At 36.5% G+C, this 19,150-nt stretch overlaps 1 protein-coding gene across 2 annotated transcripts in view; it reads left to right on the forward strand.

Annotated features, from left to right (window-relative positions):
* Positions 1-18,507, forward strand: part of prex1 (phosphatidylinositol-3,4,5-trisphosphate-dependent Rac exchange factor 1) — a 209,860-nt gene extending 191,353 nt beyond the window's left edge. For both annotated transcript variants that reach the window (XM_063041400.1, XM_063041401.1), the window contains exons 34-40: positions 2,436-2,579; positions 3,140-3,245; positions 3,882-3,948; positions 4,535-4,725; positions 12,247-12,349; positions 12,460-12,527; positions 15,155-18,507. In XM_063041400.1, coding sequence (XP_062897470.1) covers positions 2,436-2,579; positions 3,140-3,245; positions 3,882-3,948; positions 4,535-4,725; positions 12,247-12,349; positions 12,460-12,527; positions 15,155-15,197 — 722 coding nt within the window. In that variant the 3' untranslated portion in view covers positions 15,198-18,507. The remainder of the gene's footprint in view (positions 1-2,435; positions 2,580-3,139; positions 3,246-3,881; positions 3,949-4,534; positions 4,726-12,246; positions 12,350-12,459; positions 12,528-15,154) is intronic.
* The last annotated feature ends 643 nt before the right edge of the window (positions 18,508-19,150 follow it).

Here is a 19,150-nt window from a genome sequence, read left to right on the forward strand (position 1 = left end):
GACTGTTTATCTTTTTTAATCAGCTGTTTACCATAAGCATCAAATAGTTTAGCAGTAGTGTGCTGTAGAAGGTTAGGTGCTTCTGCCAATGCTTATCAAATGTGTTCAAACTCACTTTGTTTAGGTTGAGAAATACTTAATCCAGGGGAGGGAGAAACACAATTATAGCTAAACTTCAGTATCTCAGTTGAGAGTACTTAATTTTAACTGAGGGAGCACAGGAAAATTGATGTAGAATAGTTGGGATTAAGAAAGTTCTATAAATACAGTTGTGTGAGTATGTTAGGGTAGGGGAAAGGGGAAAGTGGAGTGTTAGAGACTATTGAGATGCATTCTTATAGTTGATGAATGGATCGGCCAAGATGGTTCCTTAATCCAACAGCATCATGAGGTGAGGCACTAATTAGGTGCCTCCAGCATTGTTTATTGTGAGGAATCCCAGATATTTTATGCTTCTGTGTACTTTTCTGAAGAAAAATTAGATTTTTTGGAGATTTTCAACTTTTGGAAGTTTGAGCTTGTCATCAAGAAACAAACTTGTTGGCTGATCTGTACAGGAAATATTGCGCTTGTTGGTATATTGCTTGAGCCTTAAGCAAGGTGAGTTCATTGGCTTTTTTTTTTGCTGTGTAATGAAAGAGATTTAAATTTTTCCAGACCTGTAGAAGCCATCTTTTACGTGTTACAACAATGTGATAGCTCAGCTTTGACCTACACTTGTAAATTATACAAATACATGGTTTGTATTGTCATGCCAAAGCCTTATTTGTACTATGCGAAATATAACTCCAGTGCTTCCAGAAGTTTAAAAAAAAAGCACTGGGAGTGGTTTGGTTATAGTCTAACTGTAAAAGATATAATTTCAGTAAATAAAGGGAAGTTTCTTAAAGCTTTAAAGCCGTAATTTTTCCATTTATATCTGTATGGCACATCTTTCATATTATTGTACATTCTAATTTGCTGTTTGTTCTTCGACTGTGTTGCGCTGGAAGTTTCAAATAAGAGGAGCAACACTATTTAAAGCAGGTCACCTTTTTAAGGGATTTAAAAGACTTGATAATATCCACTTACAAGAGATACTCCCCACTTATCCTTTGAGTATCCTCATTTAAATAAAGGCCTCTCTAACTCACCAACAAAATTGTCTGGTTCAATGAAATCTGGTATCTAGAATACATGTTTATTTCTTCTGTTCTCTCACCTGGCCATCTATTAACTTTTGATATTCACAATATATAATGTTAATTGATCCTGCTTTAAAATTAATGCACATCTTCAGGTCAAATGCTTCTATTAAAGCAAACACAATTGATTTTAAACTCTGTATGCATTTTTGTAATATCCTCAAGCATATTGTTTTTGTGAAAATCCCTGCGGTTTTTCCTATATCTGGATGCAGTCCTTCACTGTGTGACTGATGTTTTCAGCCTGCAATTTAACCAGAGAGATGAATGCTTCATGATAGTATGGTGACTCTGAATGGACCTAATACTTGTGCATTGCATTGAATAGTCACATTTTGTGCTACTAAGTTCACTGATTCTCAGCTCTCTTTACCCACATTCTGGACAGTGACCCATTCCAGATATTGTAAGGAAAAAATCTCATTTGCATTCTAACAGCTAGAAGCTACTATTGATGCAGAGGACTCCAGTTTGAGGTCAACCAAAGAATCCTTTGTCTTATTAGCAATTACATTTGGAGCCTCTATGAACTAAAAGACTTGTAAGAACTTGTCTCCAGTGTGAAATATTTTGCAGCCCAGTTGCCAATTTTCTCGGTCTGTAGTTGTGTTTAACAAAAGAGCAGGAGATGAGAAGAGAAACATTTAATGGAGCTTAACTATATGGAATAATTGCTTGAATAGACGGTGGATTCCAATACCTTTCTAAAATACTTGATAAGTAATTGAAGATGAAAAAATTACTATTATAGAGAAAGAACCAAGGGGAGTGGGACTAATTTGGAAAGCTTTTTACAAGCGTTGCGAGAAGGGTAAACTGAACCAAATGTCTTCCTGAATCTGAGATCTCTGTTGAGCTAACCTCCAGTTTGAGTTAGCAGATTTTTGGTATTAAGTTTCTGACTTACTGCTTCTGCTTATTGGTTTTCATCTTTTCTTCTCTCTCGGACTTTGAAGAATACTTTTTTCTTTCTCTTGTTCTTTGTTGAAGTGAACTGAAACCTTTAAGATATACCTGAGTCTTTGAAGGGTGTGGACATGAGGAGGTTTTTAATGATCATGAAGTGTTCGTGATTATTAAGTATTTGAAACTTAAAATGCAGATTATTCTTCACATGTATTTTCCTTCTGAACAGTTGCTTAGCAGTAATCCCACCCACCTTATGTTGTGTATAGAAACATGACGTAATCAATTTTTGATATATGATGTCAAAATATGTCTACACTGTTGGTCTTCATTTTATTTTTACAGACAACAACATTACTTATCAGGTGGATGGAAGCCGTCAAGCCTTGAAAGTTATTTTTTACCTCTATAGTCACAACTTTTCAGAGTTGCCTTCCAAGTTTCAGAATGGTGGAAGTTTAAAATTGCAGACAGTACTATTTACTCAAGGTATTATATTTTCCTGTTAATATTTCAACTTTCCTTTTGAGTATGTATTAACAATCTCACAAACTCCGAATTCTGCTAAATGCCTAGATTAAGGAATGCTTTAAATTATTGGGGTTTTTCATTGGCGTTTTTTTTTTCTTTAAGCAGTAGTTGGACTCATAAGGAGTTACAGCACTTGTAGGTGCTTCCTTATAAGCCATTTGCTTTAAGCTATGATATAAACTTATATATAAGATCACTGTAATTTAATTGACCTGTTTCCTGATTATAGTTCATAATATATTTTGGTCAAACTGGTGCTTTGTAATAAAATGCCTTTTTTTGGCGGCATAGTCCAAATTAAACTAATTACAATTAAAGAAAAATAAATCCGATAAAATCATTCATGTGATTCAGTTAAGTTATTTAGGAAGCTGTATGTTGAATAGATGCTCTTTCTTATTCCTGAGAGAGCTGATTATTCATAATCCGTGGTTTTGTGTGATGGCCAGCCAGTCACAGTAGGCTACATCAAGGCTTTTTTTCCCTTTTCAATTTTATTTTCTAATATTTTTCCTTAGCCCTTGAGGGTCAATGTTATGCAGAAAATACGACAGCAGAAGAACTTCAACAGCAAATCAATTCAGCATCTCTTGATAAAGTTAAATATTATCACCGAAAACTCAGGTAAGCTTTGGGGAAAAGGACAAATTTACCTTCTGGAAGATCAGCTGTTGTGCAAGTATTCTTAAATGTATTTAGGATCTTTTGAACAGGCTTGGTGTGTATATGAATTCTCTGTACATCAAGATTTCTGAAAAATCTACATTGTATTAAGATTACTTTGCACTTTAAAATAAAAAAACAGATTATTTAAAATTAGATAAAAAAAGCATATTCAAAGTGCTTAGAATTGGTATTTGGTTAATAGGTAGTTTATTGTTGTGCAGCAGGCTTAGCTGCTGGATCTGTCCTAATTTTGGTTTGAATTCCATTCTCAGTGGGTGAATTTTGGACCAGTCAATTTATGTAATAGCCAAAATTGTGCAGCAAGAGTTGGATTTATAGTGGGTGTTAATATTTACCAGGACAGAGTTATTGGTTAGCTTAATTTTACTTTGAGGAATCAACACTGCCACTACGATCCTTTATGTTCAAAAGAGCAACACATCCCGAGAGGAACAGGAAGAAAAATGATGCTCATGTCTCTAGTCAAGTTTTAGATCTGATGCAAACTTAGTACTGCAATTACACTTGGGGTATTTCTAAATGTGTCTTCACTGAATGATCAAATGGACTTCTAAAGTTTTAATCTTTCTGCAGGGCTTTCTATCTTGAAAGGTCTAATTTGCCTTCTGATTCTTCTGCTACAGCCGTAAAGATAAATAGGGTGAGTTGCATCGGGAGAGTAGACAAACTGAATGAAGTGTGTTTTCAATATCCTCTATTAAATCATCAATCTGGTTAATTAACATTTTTAAATAAAATGTTCCATTCTTTAAATCCTACAGGTTTTCTAACAAATGGGTTCTTAGTGTGGCAATATATAGCAATCTGTCTATAGCTTTCCTTTTTATTTTATTGAATTGTCACTTAAAACATAAATTTAGCTTGCATTTCTCATTTTGTGTATTGTCAACTTAGCAGTGTTACTTAGAGCAAACAGGAAAGGGAAAAGAATGAATGTACGTTATGATTGGTGGGAGGAGGTTTTAGTGAAGCATAAATATGAACACAGACCAATTGTGTTGGATGTCTTTTCTGTTTGATGGTACAAATATAGTTCAGTTTTATGAAATCAACATGTTAAACTTTATTTGATTTTGTAAGGTTTCTGTGCAGCAACATCTAAACTTAGTCTTTAGTTGGGGAAGGGCAATGGCAATGGTGAACTGAGAAGAAGAAAGCATTAAACTATGGTGACATTCATGTTTTTTTTAAAAAAAGTAAAATTTACTAACTTTTTAAATTCATAGTTGCTGCGTCCGCTGAATGCATTAGAGGAGCTACAGCGGCTTATGGAGTTGTACATCGGTCCCAAGCATTCGACATCCATGGCAAACCCGAGTAGTAATCTTTCTGGAATTGCAGTCTTGCCAATATCCTCTGAACTCTGCAACCGGCTTGGAGCCTGTCAGATTGTTATGTGCAGTACTGGCATTCAGAGGTAATTGATATCTTTTCAGTTAGCCTCAGCTTGTATTTTAAAGCTGTGCAGTGTCTTTGTTGGAATGCATAAAAATAATCATAATCCTGAAATATCAGTGGTGTCTGGTTTGGTTGAGTGTTTACATTTGTGAAATAAATCTTTTTTTGCTCACTTGCACTTCATTAATAATGATGCAATACTGACCTCATGGTTGGTGTTATAGTGTAAACCCAGAGACCCACAGCACTACCTGAGTTAATGTTAATTCTCAGTATATAGGCATATCAGGAGCTGTAATCAAATCACAAACAAGAGAAAATCTTGTTTGTGATGCTGGAAATCTGAGCAGAAACACCAGGCGATAGGTGAAAGTTGAAGGGGGAGAGATGAAGCAAAGAGCTAGGAAGTTGATTGGTCAGCGAGACAGAAGGCCATGGAAGGAAGGGAAAAAGCTGGGGGGAGGAGCACCAGAGGGAGGCGATGGGCAGGCAAGGAGATAATATGAGAGAGGGACAAGGATAGGGAATGGTGAAAGGGGGGGCATTACTGGAATTCGAGAAATCGATGTTCATGCCATCAGTCTGGAGGCTACCCAAACAGAATATAAGGTGTTGTTTCTCCAACCTAAGTGTGGCCTTATCCGGACAGTGGAACTGCACCTATCACCTGGTGTTTCTCGTTCCCCTCTCCCCACTTTTCAAACCTACTCCTCGGTTTTTTTTCTCCAGTCCTGCCAAAGGGTTTTCGCCCGCAGTGTTGACTGTGCTCTTTTCCATAGACGCTGCCTGGCCTGCTGAGTTCTTCCAGCCTTTTGTGTATTAGCAGCTGTAAACTGGGTTCAGAGATTTCTTTAGTTTACTGCTAAGGTTACTGGACCCGCAGCCAGTGTTTGGGACCATTGCTCCAGAGAGACAAGTTTGACTTCCACCACTGCACTTGGGGAATTTAATTAAATCGACCTGGAAGTAAAGCTGGTCTCAATTGTAACCATGAGACTACCAGATTGTCATAAAAAGAATTCATCTATTCACTTGCAGGAAGTTGGGAATGGATGATAAATGCCCAGATTTCCAGCAGAATCTTTTTTTAATGAACAAATGAACATCTTTTCTTTCTTTTTAGATCTTTTTATTGAATAAGTATACAAAAAGGTAAGCCATATAAACATTAATACAATGTTAAAATATAATAAAATTACAGAAGGTATCAATACCAAAAAAAAACTACAAACAATGTAATTTAAACATAAGAAACGAAGATAACATAATAGTATACTAAATTTTATATATATATCAATAGAAAAAAAGAAAAAAAAACCCAAAAAAAACCCACCGTGCAACTAACTAAAAGCAAAGCAAAGCAATGGGCTAACTTGAAACCAAACAGAGTTAAACTTAAAATCACGTCCTCCATCCCGACCTCCATTAAAAACAGTGAAAAAAAACAAGAAGGGTATATATTACATTAAATGAAAATATCGAATAAAAGATCCCCAAGTCTGTTCAAATTTAAATGAAGAATCATAAAGGTTACTTCTAATTTTCTCCAGATTCAAACATAATATCGTCTGAGAGAACCAAAAAAAGGTAGTTGGAGCATTAAGCTCTTTCCAATGTTGTAAAATACATCTTTTCGCCATTAAAGTAAGAAATGCAATCATTCTACGGGCTGAAGGGGAAAGATTACTAGAAATTTTAGGTAGTCCAAAGATAGCAGTAATAGGGTGAGGAGAGATATCTATATTTAATACCTTAGAAATAATATTAAAAATGTCTCTCCAAAAAGTTTCCAAAGTAGGGCAAGACCAAAACATATGAGTTAAAGAGGCTATCTGCCCCGAACATCTATCACAAAAAGGATTAATATGCAAGTAAAAACGCGCTAACTTATCTTTGGACATATGTGCTCTATGAACAACTTTAAATTGGATTAGGGAATGTTTAGCACAAATAGAGGAAGTATTAACTAATTGTAAAATCTGCCCCCAATCATCCACAGAAATGGTAAGCCCCAATTCCTGTTCCCAATCTACCCTAATCTTATCAAATGGAGCTTTCCTAAGTTTCATCATAATATTATAAATCATAGCCGATGCACCTTTCTGACATGGATTAAGGTTAATTATCGAATCTAAAATATATGTAGGAGGAAGCATTGGAAAGGAAGGAAGTATAGTACTTAGGAAATTTCTAAAAAAATGTATTCTTGATAAGTTATATTTATTAGATAATTGTTCAAATGACATAAGGGAACCATCTAAAAATAAATCCAAAAACCGTAAAATACCCTTAGTCTTCCAAGTTTGAAAAGCGCGATCCGTAAAAGAGGGAGGAAAAAATATGTTACCTAAAATAGGAATCGCTAACCCGAATTGATTAAGATCAAAAAATTTTCTGAATTGAAACCAAATACGCAAAGCATATTTAACTATCGGGTTAGACACCTGCTTAAGGCGTTTCGAATCAAAAGGGAGAGAGGAACCTAAAATAGAGCCAAGTGTATAGCCCTGAACAGATTGTAGTTGCAATGCTACCCATTTAGGAATAGATAGTATATCCTGGTCAAGTAACCAAAATTTCATATGTCGAATATTAATTGCCCAATAATAGAATCTAAAGTTAGGTAATGCTAAACCTCCATCTCTCTTAGCTTTCTGTAAATGTATTTTACCCAGTCTCGGATTTTTATCCTGCCAAATAAATGAAGAAATTTTAGAGTCAACTTTATCAAAGAAAGATTTTGGAACAAAAATTGGTAATGCCTGAAACACATATAAAAATTTTGGCAAAAAAAACATCTTAACTGCATTAATACGACCAATCAAAGTTAAATATAAAGGAAACCATTTAGATGAAAGTTGAGTAATATGGTCTATTAATGGTAAAAAGTTAATCTTAAATAAATCTTTATATTTACAAGTAATTTTAATCCCAAGATAAGAAAAATAGTTATCAATCAATTTAAATGGAAATTTATAATATAAGGGAAGATGTTTATTAATCGAAAAGAGTTCACTCTTACTAAGATTTAATTTATAACCTGAAAAAAAACCAAATTGTGCTAATAACTCTAAAACAGCAGGAATGGATTTCTCAGGATTAGAAATATATAAAAGTAAATCATCAGCATAGAGTGATAATTTATGGGACTTTAATCCCCGAGTTATCCCAGTAATATTTGAAGATTCTCGAATGGCAATTGCAAGAGGTTCTAATGCAATATCAAATAATAGGGGACTAAGAGGACAGCCTTGTCGAGTACCTCGAAAAAGAGGAAAAAAAAGGTGAGTTTAAAGAGTTAGTACGGACCGAGGCTACAGGGGAGTGAACATCAAAATATATAGCTTTTCAAGTGGTTTTGATAGTTCTCTGCAATTTGATGAGAAATATTGTCGCCAGACCTCCAGCTACATAAGGTGATGGATGCAGCTTTCCGAGATTGTTCACACACTGTGTTTCTGATTGGGCGATGTATGACACGGATGCTGCGACCCAGGGTGTTAATGACGTAGCTTGAACTATGGTCCTGTGGTTATCGTTGAAGCATGGAAACTGCTAGTGAAGCCACTGTTGTTCATGATGGCAGATCCCTGCTCAAGCGAATGTGCGAATAACACAGATCAGCGGTGTTGTTGATAGGGAAGATGATTGTGTCAGGCTGCGGTAAGGTAGAGATCAGTTGGAAAGTTGGGTGGAGCATCATTAGATGGAATTTAATCCTGACTGACACATTTGGCTTGGAGGGCCGAATGGCCTCCTCCTGCACCTATTTTCTATGTTTCTATTTTGGAGGGGTAAGTAGGAGTAGGACCAATTTCAGTGAACGGCAGGGTGTCGAGCAATATTGGCTAAGAGGAAGACCTATGTTTTCAAGTTCGTAATTCCTTGAAATTAGCAAGCAGGTCGATAGGGTGGTGAAAAAGGCATATGGCTAGTTTGAAACATAGCATGCAAGAGTTGGGTAATTATGTTGCAACTTTACAAAATACTGGTCCGTAACACAAAGGGGTATTAAGTGCATTTCTGGTTGCCAGTATATGGAAGGACATGGTTGTGCAGAGGAGGTTCACCACAATGTTAACTGTAGAGGCTGGCTTTGTTTTCTCTGAAATGAAGGAACTGACAGATGACCTGATAGAAATATCGAAGATTACGAGAGGCATAAGTAAGATAGAAAATGTTTTTCTTATGGGTAGGGGATTAAAATCAGGAGGGTATAGGTCTGAGGTGAAAGATAGGGGTTATAAAGGGTTATTGAGGGGTTAAGTACTTTTTACATAGAGATTGGTTGATATCTGGAATTTTCTACTCAGAGAAATGACTATTGCTACATTTAAGTGGCATTTAGACACCTTTTATTAGGCAAGAGACAGAAAGATGTGGCCCTAATGCTGGCAATTGGGATTAGTTTAGATGGACACAGTGGGCCATTTCCATGTTTTGTTAGTCAGTCTTACACATTCCTGTCACCAGATACTAAATGCCAAAAGCTTTCATATCCTTTTTCTGCATTCTTAAACCAGAACTTTGAACACCCTATTGGCTGAGGCCACCTCTCGTTCTAGTGTATCCCCAGGGATGTGGCCACCTCTCATCTTGTGACAATGCCTAAGTCAGCAGAGTCTAAATAGTATAAGTTTCAATATGCCAGCAGTCTCAAAACAACCAAGTAGGGTTTTACTGCAGTTCTGGGAACTGCGGAAATGACGCCCATGTTCTGCATTATTATAAAAGCTACAAAGCTTTAGAATGTCCCAGTACCACAAATTAGCATGAATATAATGGACACCATAGGCCACTTGCAGATTAAAGCAGATCATCAAATGCCAGCTCTTGTTTGCACCGGATGCAGTGAACTTGGCACTAAGTTAGGTGCAGCAATTTTAGTGGAAGAAGCAATTGTGAAACTTCAATTGGAACGCTTGTTTTTTTTTTGAAGAGTAATTTTCGCTATTAGTCTGGTCCCATGTGCAGCTGATCAAGGTGTTCTGAAAAGAAACACAAGTCCTGTTTCCTTGTTAGCATTTTTCCTTAACTAAAACTATTTAAAGAAATAAAAAATTGACTATTTCTTAACTCTGTTCTGTCGTATAATGATGCTTTTTGGAAATTGAACCTTTTGTGTCTAAATAGATGACCAATTAATTGGTTATGAAGCATTTGTGAGATCTCAATTTCATGGCTGTTGTATATAAGTATAGATTGTTCTTTGGTACGAGGGAGTTCATAAAACTTGCCTTTGCACCTGGCATTTGAATTGTCAGTAACATGTGCCTTTGTTTCTAATTGTGTAGAGGAAGACTGAAGCCAGGAAGTGACATCCTGAGATTGTTACAGCAAAGCCTATACTTTAAAACTGAACTCAAATATTTGATTATATGCACTGCAATAATTATATACTTTACAGTTAGTCCAAGTTTCATTTGTAATTTCTTATTCCATTCCTAACAGTTACTGCCATCAAAATATACTTGTGCAGAGCTTGTTTACCTTTTGAGTTTGTTTTCCTTTTGATAATTGTACAAAGAAAGCAATTTTTATTTTACTGTATTGAATGTTTGTCTTTGACATACTGAAGTGCACAGAATAAAACTTAGAACTTGTTTATCCTCATTAGCCACTTTGTTTCAGTGGCCATTGAGTATATTTATGTATCCCCATAAGGTTCGATATGTTGTACGTTCAGAGATGCTGCTCCGCACTCTACTGCTGTAACACATGGTTATTTTAGTTACTGACACTTTCTTGTCAGCATGAACCAGTCTGGCCATTCTCCTGTGACCTCCCTCATTTACAAGGTGTTTTCACCCACAAAGGTGCAGCTTACTGAATTTGTTTTTTTTTTGTTTTTCACACTAGTCTCTGTAAATTTGAGAGACTTTTGTGTGTGAAAATCCCAGGAGATCAGCAGTATCCCTGTCTCACATCAACAATCTTACCATGGTCAATGTCTTTGATCACACTTCTTCCCCATTCTGATGGTTGGTCTGAACAGCAATCGAGGCTCTTGGCCATGTCTGCATGATTTTATACATTGAATTGCTGCCACGTGATTGGCTGATTGGATATTTGCATTAATGAGTAGGTGCACAGGTGTACCTAATAAAGTGGCTACTGAATGTATGCTTCAGCTTAGAACTTATCAAAACAGCAATGTGAGGTTGGGTAGCTGTTTATTTGTAATATAAATTTTGCCGTATCTAGGTTAACCAGGTTCTGGACCCAAACTATCCATCTGGTGCCTGGCCTGCTTAGTTCCTCCAGGAGTTTGTTGCTAAGCAACATCCTGTTAATGAACGCAAACACGAGGAAATCTGCAGATGCTGGAATTTCAAGCAACACACATAAAAGTTGCTGGTGAACGCAGCAGGCCAGGCAGCATCTATAGGAAGAGGTACAGTCGACTTCTCGGCCCGAAACGTCGACTGTACCTCTTCCTATAGATGCTGCCTGGCCTGCTGCGTTCACCAGCAACTTTTATGTGATCCTATCAATAAATATTGTTTTCTGTATTTTTATACACTCTGTGTGATTGTACAATACAGAAATTGTTTGAATTTGGAGATATTTCCCACCAAAGGTTAAAAAATGTTAGCATTATAAAACTGTTGTAAATTCCTCTTGTTTTCAACCAAACGAGAACTCTCCAGGTGCATATTTAATTGTTTAGGTTATTGGAAGGATAATGGCAGAATTTTATACTTTATAATCTTTGTACAAAATGCTAACCATGTAAAATTCATCTTTGCCTGTGGAAAATCATAACCAAACAGCAGATATTGGAAATCTTAAATAAAAGAATGCTGGAAATACTTTGCTAGTCAATCAGCATCTATGGAGAGAGTTGATTACCTTTTCATCCAGGTCAGGGAACATTAGAAAGCATACATATTCTAAGATGCAGAGGAGAGGAAGGAAGAGAACAAACACAGTGAAGTGGGAGTCAGGAAGGCTGAATGACATAGATGATGTTTGTGCTGGTTGAAAGAGTGTTGAAGTTGCGTCTGATCTATTTGAGGAGGTGTAAAAATACAGAGGTGTATGAGACCGATGCTGAAACAAAGAAAAACATAGCAGTTCTTTTTTAAAAAAGTTGAAATGATAGGGAATGGTGGAAATGTTCCACTAGTTAGGCAACATTTCTGGGAAAAATAAAACAGTTAATGTTGACTTTGCATCTAGTCGGGTCTGACATAAACTTGAAAGGCTGGGTGTGTGAAAAAGTGGAATTCACGACTAAGTTCTGAGGGATCGTTGAAAGAACAGTTGATGTTCGCTGTACTTGCATTGTTGAAGCCATTTGAAGGCCCAAAAACAGAGATCAGATTGAGATAGAAAATGTAAGTGGCAGTCTACCAGAAGCTTAGTGTGATTCCTGTGGACTGTTCTTGTACATTTGTGGATTTGTTCAAGGGAAATATAAAATGGATGTCTTTAGTGGAGTTTATTGTGTAATGCACTATATTTTCTCTAGCTCCTCTACATAAATCTCGTGACTGGACTCTAGATGTTGGTTTAATATTTCTATAATTTTATGCAGGAGTACTTTAAGTGTAACCCTGGAACAAGCAGTCATTTTGGCCCGTAGCCATGGACTTTTACCTAGATGCATTATGCAGGCCACAGACATTATGAGGAAACAGGTAAGACCTTCAAATACCAATTAATTAGACCTATGACTTAAGTTCCTTAAGTATACAGTGAAGTTACCATAATTTGAGCCCATGGAATTGTTCTTTTTTAAATTTTTTAGGGTGCAAGAGTTGAGAACTCTGCCAAAAATTTAAAAGTAATGGATCAGATGCCACAGTCTGTACCGAGGTAAGTTATAAATCTTTTGCTGCTCTATTTATATGTGTGGTTTAGTAGTTACATTAGCGGTTCCTTTTATTTCAGCAAGGAATAACAAAACTAGTATTTTAGCATGCTTTCATCAATTTAGTTATTGGAAATGTCAAATATTTCAAGTGGCAGAGAGGATTTTAAATACTTTAAGGTGTTGTTACCAGTCAAGTGTCTTTGATTCTTTGATCCACTTCAATCACATTGCCATGATATTGCAATTCTCCGTAAGAAAGGTCTGAACTATTGGTTTTGTGAGCACAATAAACTATCCCTCCTCATCTCTCTCAATCTGTCAGTAGGCTTTGCCACAGTTGAGGATATTATCATCCTTATCATATTCTGTTCTTACTTACCTAGCCTTGGCCAGACAATAACTTGAAGTGCTTGTTTCCTAGTTCTAGTGTAGTTAGTACTGCAAACTTGAAGAACGGATCTTTTGCTCCTTTTTACTTTTGACAAGCTTTCTATCAACATCTTTCATAGGGAAGCCTCAGGTGCCTTTTCTTTAAGTTGATTTTGACATCTGCCTCTTGACCTCTCTCATAATCTTTGCTGTTCCTGATTTGTCACACATTGTATTTTAGAAAACGCAATGGTTTTCTTCAGTTAAGCACTGAAGAGACAACTATTGTTTCAGTTCCTTGGATAAGCTTAGTCCTTGGCTGATCATTTGTTTACCTCCCATTACTTGCGACCTAAAACAGAACAGGGGCATTCACAAATTTCTTGATACTATGAAGAGCTTCTGACCATGTGTGTGTTCCATGTTTGCAACATTGGTTACCTCTCAGATCATTTACTGCCGAACACTCATCCATTCCCATAATCCTGAATTTTCCAGGTCACTCATGGTAGACAATGCTGTCTAAGCTTAAACCCATCTAAAACTCTACAGCCTATGTTCTGTCTTTTACCCAATACACTGTCCTCAAAGGTGTACTCGGCCAGTGCATTATTTTAATCCTTGGTCTATTCCATGGCTTTGCTTCTCTAAGCTTCGGCAACCCAGACCTAAACCCTGATATTTCTTCTCTGTTTTGCACACTTAGTTTCATAATTTGAGAATCTTCTATCAGCAGCCTGCACGCAAAAAAAAATATTTTCCCAACCCACTCATTTCTTTTGAGTGAAGATGCTGTCTCTCTCTGAAATATCTTTAGTCCCACTATCACCTTGTGTAGCTTTAGTCATAGTCATAGTCATACTTTATTGATCTCAGGGGGAAATTGGTTTTCGCTACAGTTGCACCATAAATAATAAATAGTAATAGAACCATAAATAGTTAAATAGTAATATGTAAATTATGCCAGTAAATTATGAAGTAAGTCCAGGACCAGCCTATCGGCACAGCGTGTCTGACCCTCCAAGGGAGGAGTTGTAAAGTTTGATGGCCACAGGCAGGAATGACTTCCTATGACGCTCTGTGTTGCATCTCGGTGGAATGAGTCTCTGGCTGAATGTACTCCTGTGCCCACCCAGTACATTATGTAGTGGATGGGAGACATTGACCAAGATGGCATGCAACTTAGACAGCATCCTCTTTTCAGACACCACCGTCAGAGAGTCCAGTTCCATCCCCACAACATCACTGGCCTTACGAATAAGTTTGTTGATTCTGTTGGTGCCTGCTACCCTCGGCCTGCTGCCCCAGCACACAACAGCAAACTTGATAGCACTGCCCACCACAGACTCGTAGAACATCCTCAGCATGGTCCGGTGCAGTCCGGTCCGGTTTAGTTTCCGATGCAGTGAGTTATCATGCTTAAATTGACTCAATAAATAATAATCAGAAATGACAACTTAAAACTTGGGATGGAAAGCAAAAAAAAAAATTATTATAAACAAAATTGAATTCTTGGAATGTACCTAAGCCAGTATATGTTAGGTGCTTTTATCTTTTATTCCAGTATGGAATTTGACATGATCAGTTCAAGAGCCAGCCCAGAGCTGTTTCTGTAAAAGTGCAAAGATGAGGAGTTGACATTTTAGTGGTCTGATCTACTTAAAAATAACTTTGACTTGGTACTCTACTCAGCTAATATTGATGTGCCTGCAGCCTGGGTGATCTAGAAAGAAGTAGTATTAACAATCTGGGGATATAGATTATTATCAAAAGTGAGCTTTCAGACATTTGCAAAGGATGTTGTTAATATGGTTTTAACTGGGTTTGCTTGCATATTTAAGGAGCATGTCCATTTCTTTAGAGAACTTAGTAATTGCAAGCCTAACTTCTTCTCATTCCAGTATTAGAAAATAATATGAACAGATGAGGTAGGATTTGTTGGGAAAGCAGTAAAAGTTTCTTCTGGAAAATTTGGAATGCAAGAGCTGAAATTGTCCACTTGCAAAATGGGTGATCACATGTTAGCAGCCAAAGGAAATAGAAAATTGAAAGTGAAATAGGTTCTTGATTCAGTTGTTTACTTCTGTTACCTCAGCAATTTTTCCTTCATCTACTCAGTGTGCTTTGTTAATAATCTAGAGGACATGGCACGTCTTGAAATCCCAAGACTTTTTCCTCTCATAAAGAATATGCTTGTTATTCTTCTTCACAGGACAAAATAGATATTAAATTTGTAATTCCTTTAAATTCTTTTCCCTAGGCTCTACCGCCTTTGTCAACCACCTTCTGATGGAGACCTATGAAAGTTGCTTTGCAACAGCTTCCTGATTCCGCAAAGAATTAGAGCTGCTGGAATATCTTGAATTTGTGGCATCTATATTCTGTTTAAACTATGGAATGTCTGCATATGCACAGGAATACAATGGCAGTGTCATAAGGTGCACAGGGACAGTTGTCTCTGCAGATTTTCATTCATACCAGAGTGGTAGTCGATTATTTGACCTCACCCCCCCGCCCCCCCGAGTTCCTGGATACATGTAGCTAAGTGAACCAATATTACTATTGAAAAGACTGTCTAATCCTAATGCATGGTGGAATGCATGAGACTTGCAGATTTTGCTAGCTAACATCAATAGTGTGGTATAGTGTAAGGACAGATTCCCACTGTCGCCTGTCATTTCCCTACACTGCCCCCCCCCACCCCCGTGTGTTGGAATTCTGCCAACTGCATCTCAAAAGATGACATTCGTCTTCGAATACCAAAAACAATTTAATGAAGTGAAAGCAAAATGTTATATAAGTAGGTTGCTAAATTAGCCAGACTGAGCGCCAGCTACTCTTTAACAAGTACCAACTACAAAAAATGTACATATGTATACATCCAAAATATTGTTCACAGAGATATATATTGTGTAGCTGCAGCAATTAACATTCTGGTTTACTTGAGTACTGATGTGTCCTGTTATTGATTCCTATTTTAATCAAACAATTTAACATTTTCACAGTAATTACGTCCCTTGTTTTAAGCCATTTCAAGGCAGGGGCACTGAATATCAGCGATCTGGAAATGCTTAAATCTGCTGAATCAATGCTTTAATTCTCCATTTACTTTCCAAAAGCAGACAATAACAGTACAAGTTAAGAATTCAAATGCAATGTTACAGTTAATTTGTTAACACTTTTTGCATACAATTGCAACTAAATTTTAAAACCAAGCCCCTCAAATTTATATTTTAAAAAACATTCAGTAGTGTTTCACACATTTTGCTTGAAATCTGAAGAATTCCACTTGCAAGTTTATAAGTGATGGCACTGAGCACTGGTATTTCTGACAGTCTTGTTGAATGGAGCTTTTTTGTCTTGACCGAAAATAGCATCCATTTTTACTTTGAATAACAGTGGAAAAGCACCAATATTACATTATTCACATTTTTATTTTGTGACAAAAGATGAAAAGATGACATTCCTTGATAATACAGTAGTGTATCTTGTGTTTACAGCCGAGGACAGATCTTCAATATTTCTTAATCAAAACATTTTTACACAATACTTGTCAGCTGTTGAATTGCTAAGGGAAGATTTGGAGTCATGCCCTTGAGAGGGGAGAACAGATTATATGCCAGTATATGTCAGTTTTTCATTGGAATACGCTGATATTTGGGGTAGAATTGTATAAAACAAACTGTCTATTTGTTCTAAATGTCTTGTTACAAATGAGTCAGATGACTTGTAAGAATTTTGGTTTTTAGTACTAACTTTTTAAAATTGCTGTGGTATATTTGCACATTGGATACATGTTGAAGCAGTTTTCTCAGGGCAAAGTTCTGTTTTGAAGCCCTTTAATAGTGCCTTAAAATATAGAATAGGCTCCTAAAATTTGGTCATTTTTGCTTTGGAATACAATTTTGTTCGGTGTTAACGCAGTAAATATTTTATCACACTTACTCTATTTTTTTACAATGTAAAGTATCTTCAGTTGCATTTATTTTAGAAGTACCCTAACGATTTTTACTGTTTCGTGGTTGCTGAATTAGTGTAGATTGTTTGTAGGTGTTTTAAATTGTGAACTCGAGAATATTACTTTAGAATCATGTGATTAGGTGAGGGAAGTGCGGTAACTACATTTAATTCTGGTACAGAGTTATCGTCTTCTAATTTTATTTGATTTCCAATACATTCATATCTTGAATGTCCATAAACATAGAAAATGGATAATTGTTTCATACCGATTAGTCTTCACTGAAGCAGTTTGTTGTAATTGAGTAATACCCAGCTGACCTAAATGCATTGACCAAAATATTGGTTCAGTTGAGCTATACTTGTGAAAAATCTTGAATACTAGTTTCTCTGAAGAAAATCTCAGTCCACTTATATATGTATAAGATTTATATTTAAGTAGCTATATGTCTTCAGTGCTGTTCTAGTGCAGGCTCTTGGTAACTTGGTTCTGTGTAGTATAAACTCTGGAAATTTGCTAAGAAAGCTTAGTGAGACTCTAAATGCTGTATGTCATAGTGCAATATTTCGCTTCTTTTCTTCCTTGATCTTCTCCCATTTTCTTTCCTAGAGGTACTTGCTATGTGCCAATAGGTGCCAGCAGCCTTTTCACCTCATTCAGGTGGCTTTTATTTGGATTTTTTTTTGGGTGTGAACTAAATGGGGATTGCTGCCAGACCGTTTTACCTTGGGGCCATTAGGATTTCTGTTCTGGTGCAGGAATTTTCATCAGGCTACCGGACAGAAATCAATGCTGAATTATGCAAAGTCTTTTGTAGATCTGGGTTGGACTCTACATTTTGGAATTTTTCTGCACCAATTAAGAAATAACAGGTATTTTAGCTGTGATATCTTTTTTTACATTTCCCCCTTTGTTTACTGTGTACCCAGATTAAAATTCCAAATTTGTTAAGCAAAGACTTGAAATTGGACAACTTAAAACTTAAAACCTCCTCTTGGTACAGATAGATATTTTGGCAGTCTTGCATCCCATGTCTGTATCTCTGACAATTTTTATGCAGAGAAAGAGTCGTACAGTGAGTTTGAATACCAAGTCGTAACCTACTGATTAATAAAATGTCTCTTAAATAGCAAAAGTTCCATTTAATTGCACACCCGATTTTAAAATACTCAATACTGCTCGGAAAGTGGTGTAGTTATTCTGAGTCTTGTCTAATCCTTGTTTACCAGGATGCTGCAATTGCGTTAAACATTCAGGATCATTAATGGAATTCTGTTTCACTTGAAGTCTTGGGTAGAGCTAAATAGATTGCACCTCTGACGTGGAAGTTGTCAATTCACATACTTGTGACAATCATTTTGCTTGATTTAGGTGAAGGATAGTGCAAAGCCCTTAACAGTTACTGTCATTACCAGTGCAATACTTTTTGTCAAGTGCTGCAAGGAAGTTGTGCACTTCCATGCAGTGACTTAATAAAATTTGACACAAAGCCATTGTTGTGTATAACGCTAGTAACCATTGTTTTGCTAATGTAAATAAATTAGGTTTATGATGTAGTTTTTCTTTAATTTTCCATTGTACAGAAAGTATGATTAATGTTATTTTATTGAAATAGTAGATTTAACCTGATAGGCAATAAATGTTTATTTACATTTTGGGAATTGTCTGCCTTATTCTTTCATATAGTAATTAAACTACAAATTACGGCTAAAGCTTTCTATCCTAAACATGGTGGTCTGTAGGAGCATAATGGTTGGCCAATGCAATCCACTGTCACCTGAAGCATTGAGAGTATAGGTGTCCAGAGGCCATAGGTGAGATGGGAGTGCTTGCAGTGTCTCAGTCTAATAATCAATCAGTTAACCCAACACAGCATAAAACTCACACAGACACTTAGTTCCAGATCTCACTGCATTTTTGGAAGTGCATGATCACTACTGGTCAACATAATTTAACCAGTTTCTTTAAAAGTTCTGGAGGCTGGACAACATCAAGAATCATTTGTAGATGAATTGTGGGGTATTTATATAACCACTTTTAAAAAAAAGTATTAAAGCCCGTGTGTGCGGGGGTGGGGGAATTACTGGTGGCAGTGCAGGAGAGGGGAACTGCAAAACATAAATTTCATGTGGATGGTATTTGTTTTGTCCTCAGTTGACTCTGTTCATGAACAGGCTCAAATACTTGCCACAAATTCATACTTTGAATGCTGTTGCCATTTCTGTACTTACACATTTTCTGTAGAGCATAACCTATCACAGTTTGGATGTCAGTGATTCTCCCCTTGACCCTATTGTT

This window comes from Mobula hypostoma, chromosome 2, assembly GCF_963921235.1.
Source record: "Mobula hypostoma chromosome 2, sMobHyp1.1, whole genome shotgun sequence".
In the NCBI taxonomy this organism is placed as follows: Eukaryota; Metazoa; Chordata; class Chondrichthyes; order Myliobatiformes; family Myliobatidae; genus Mobula; species Mobula hypostoma.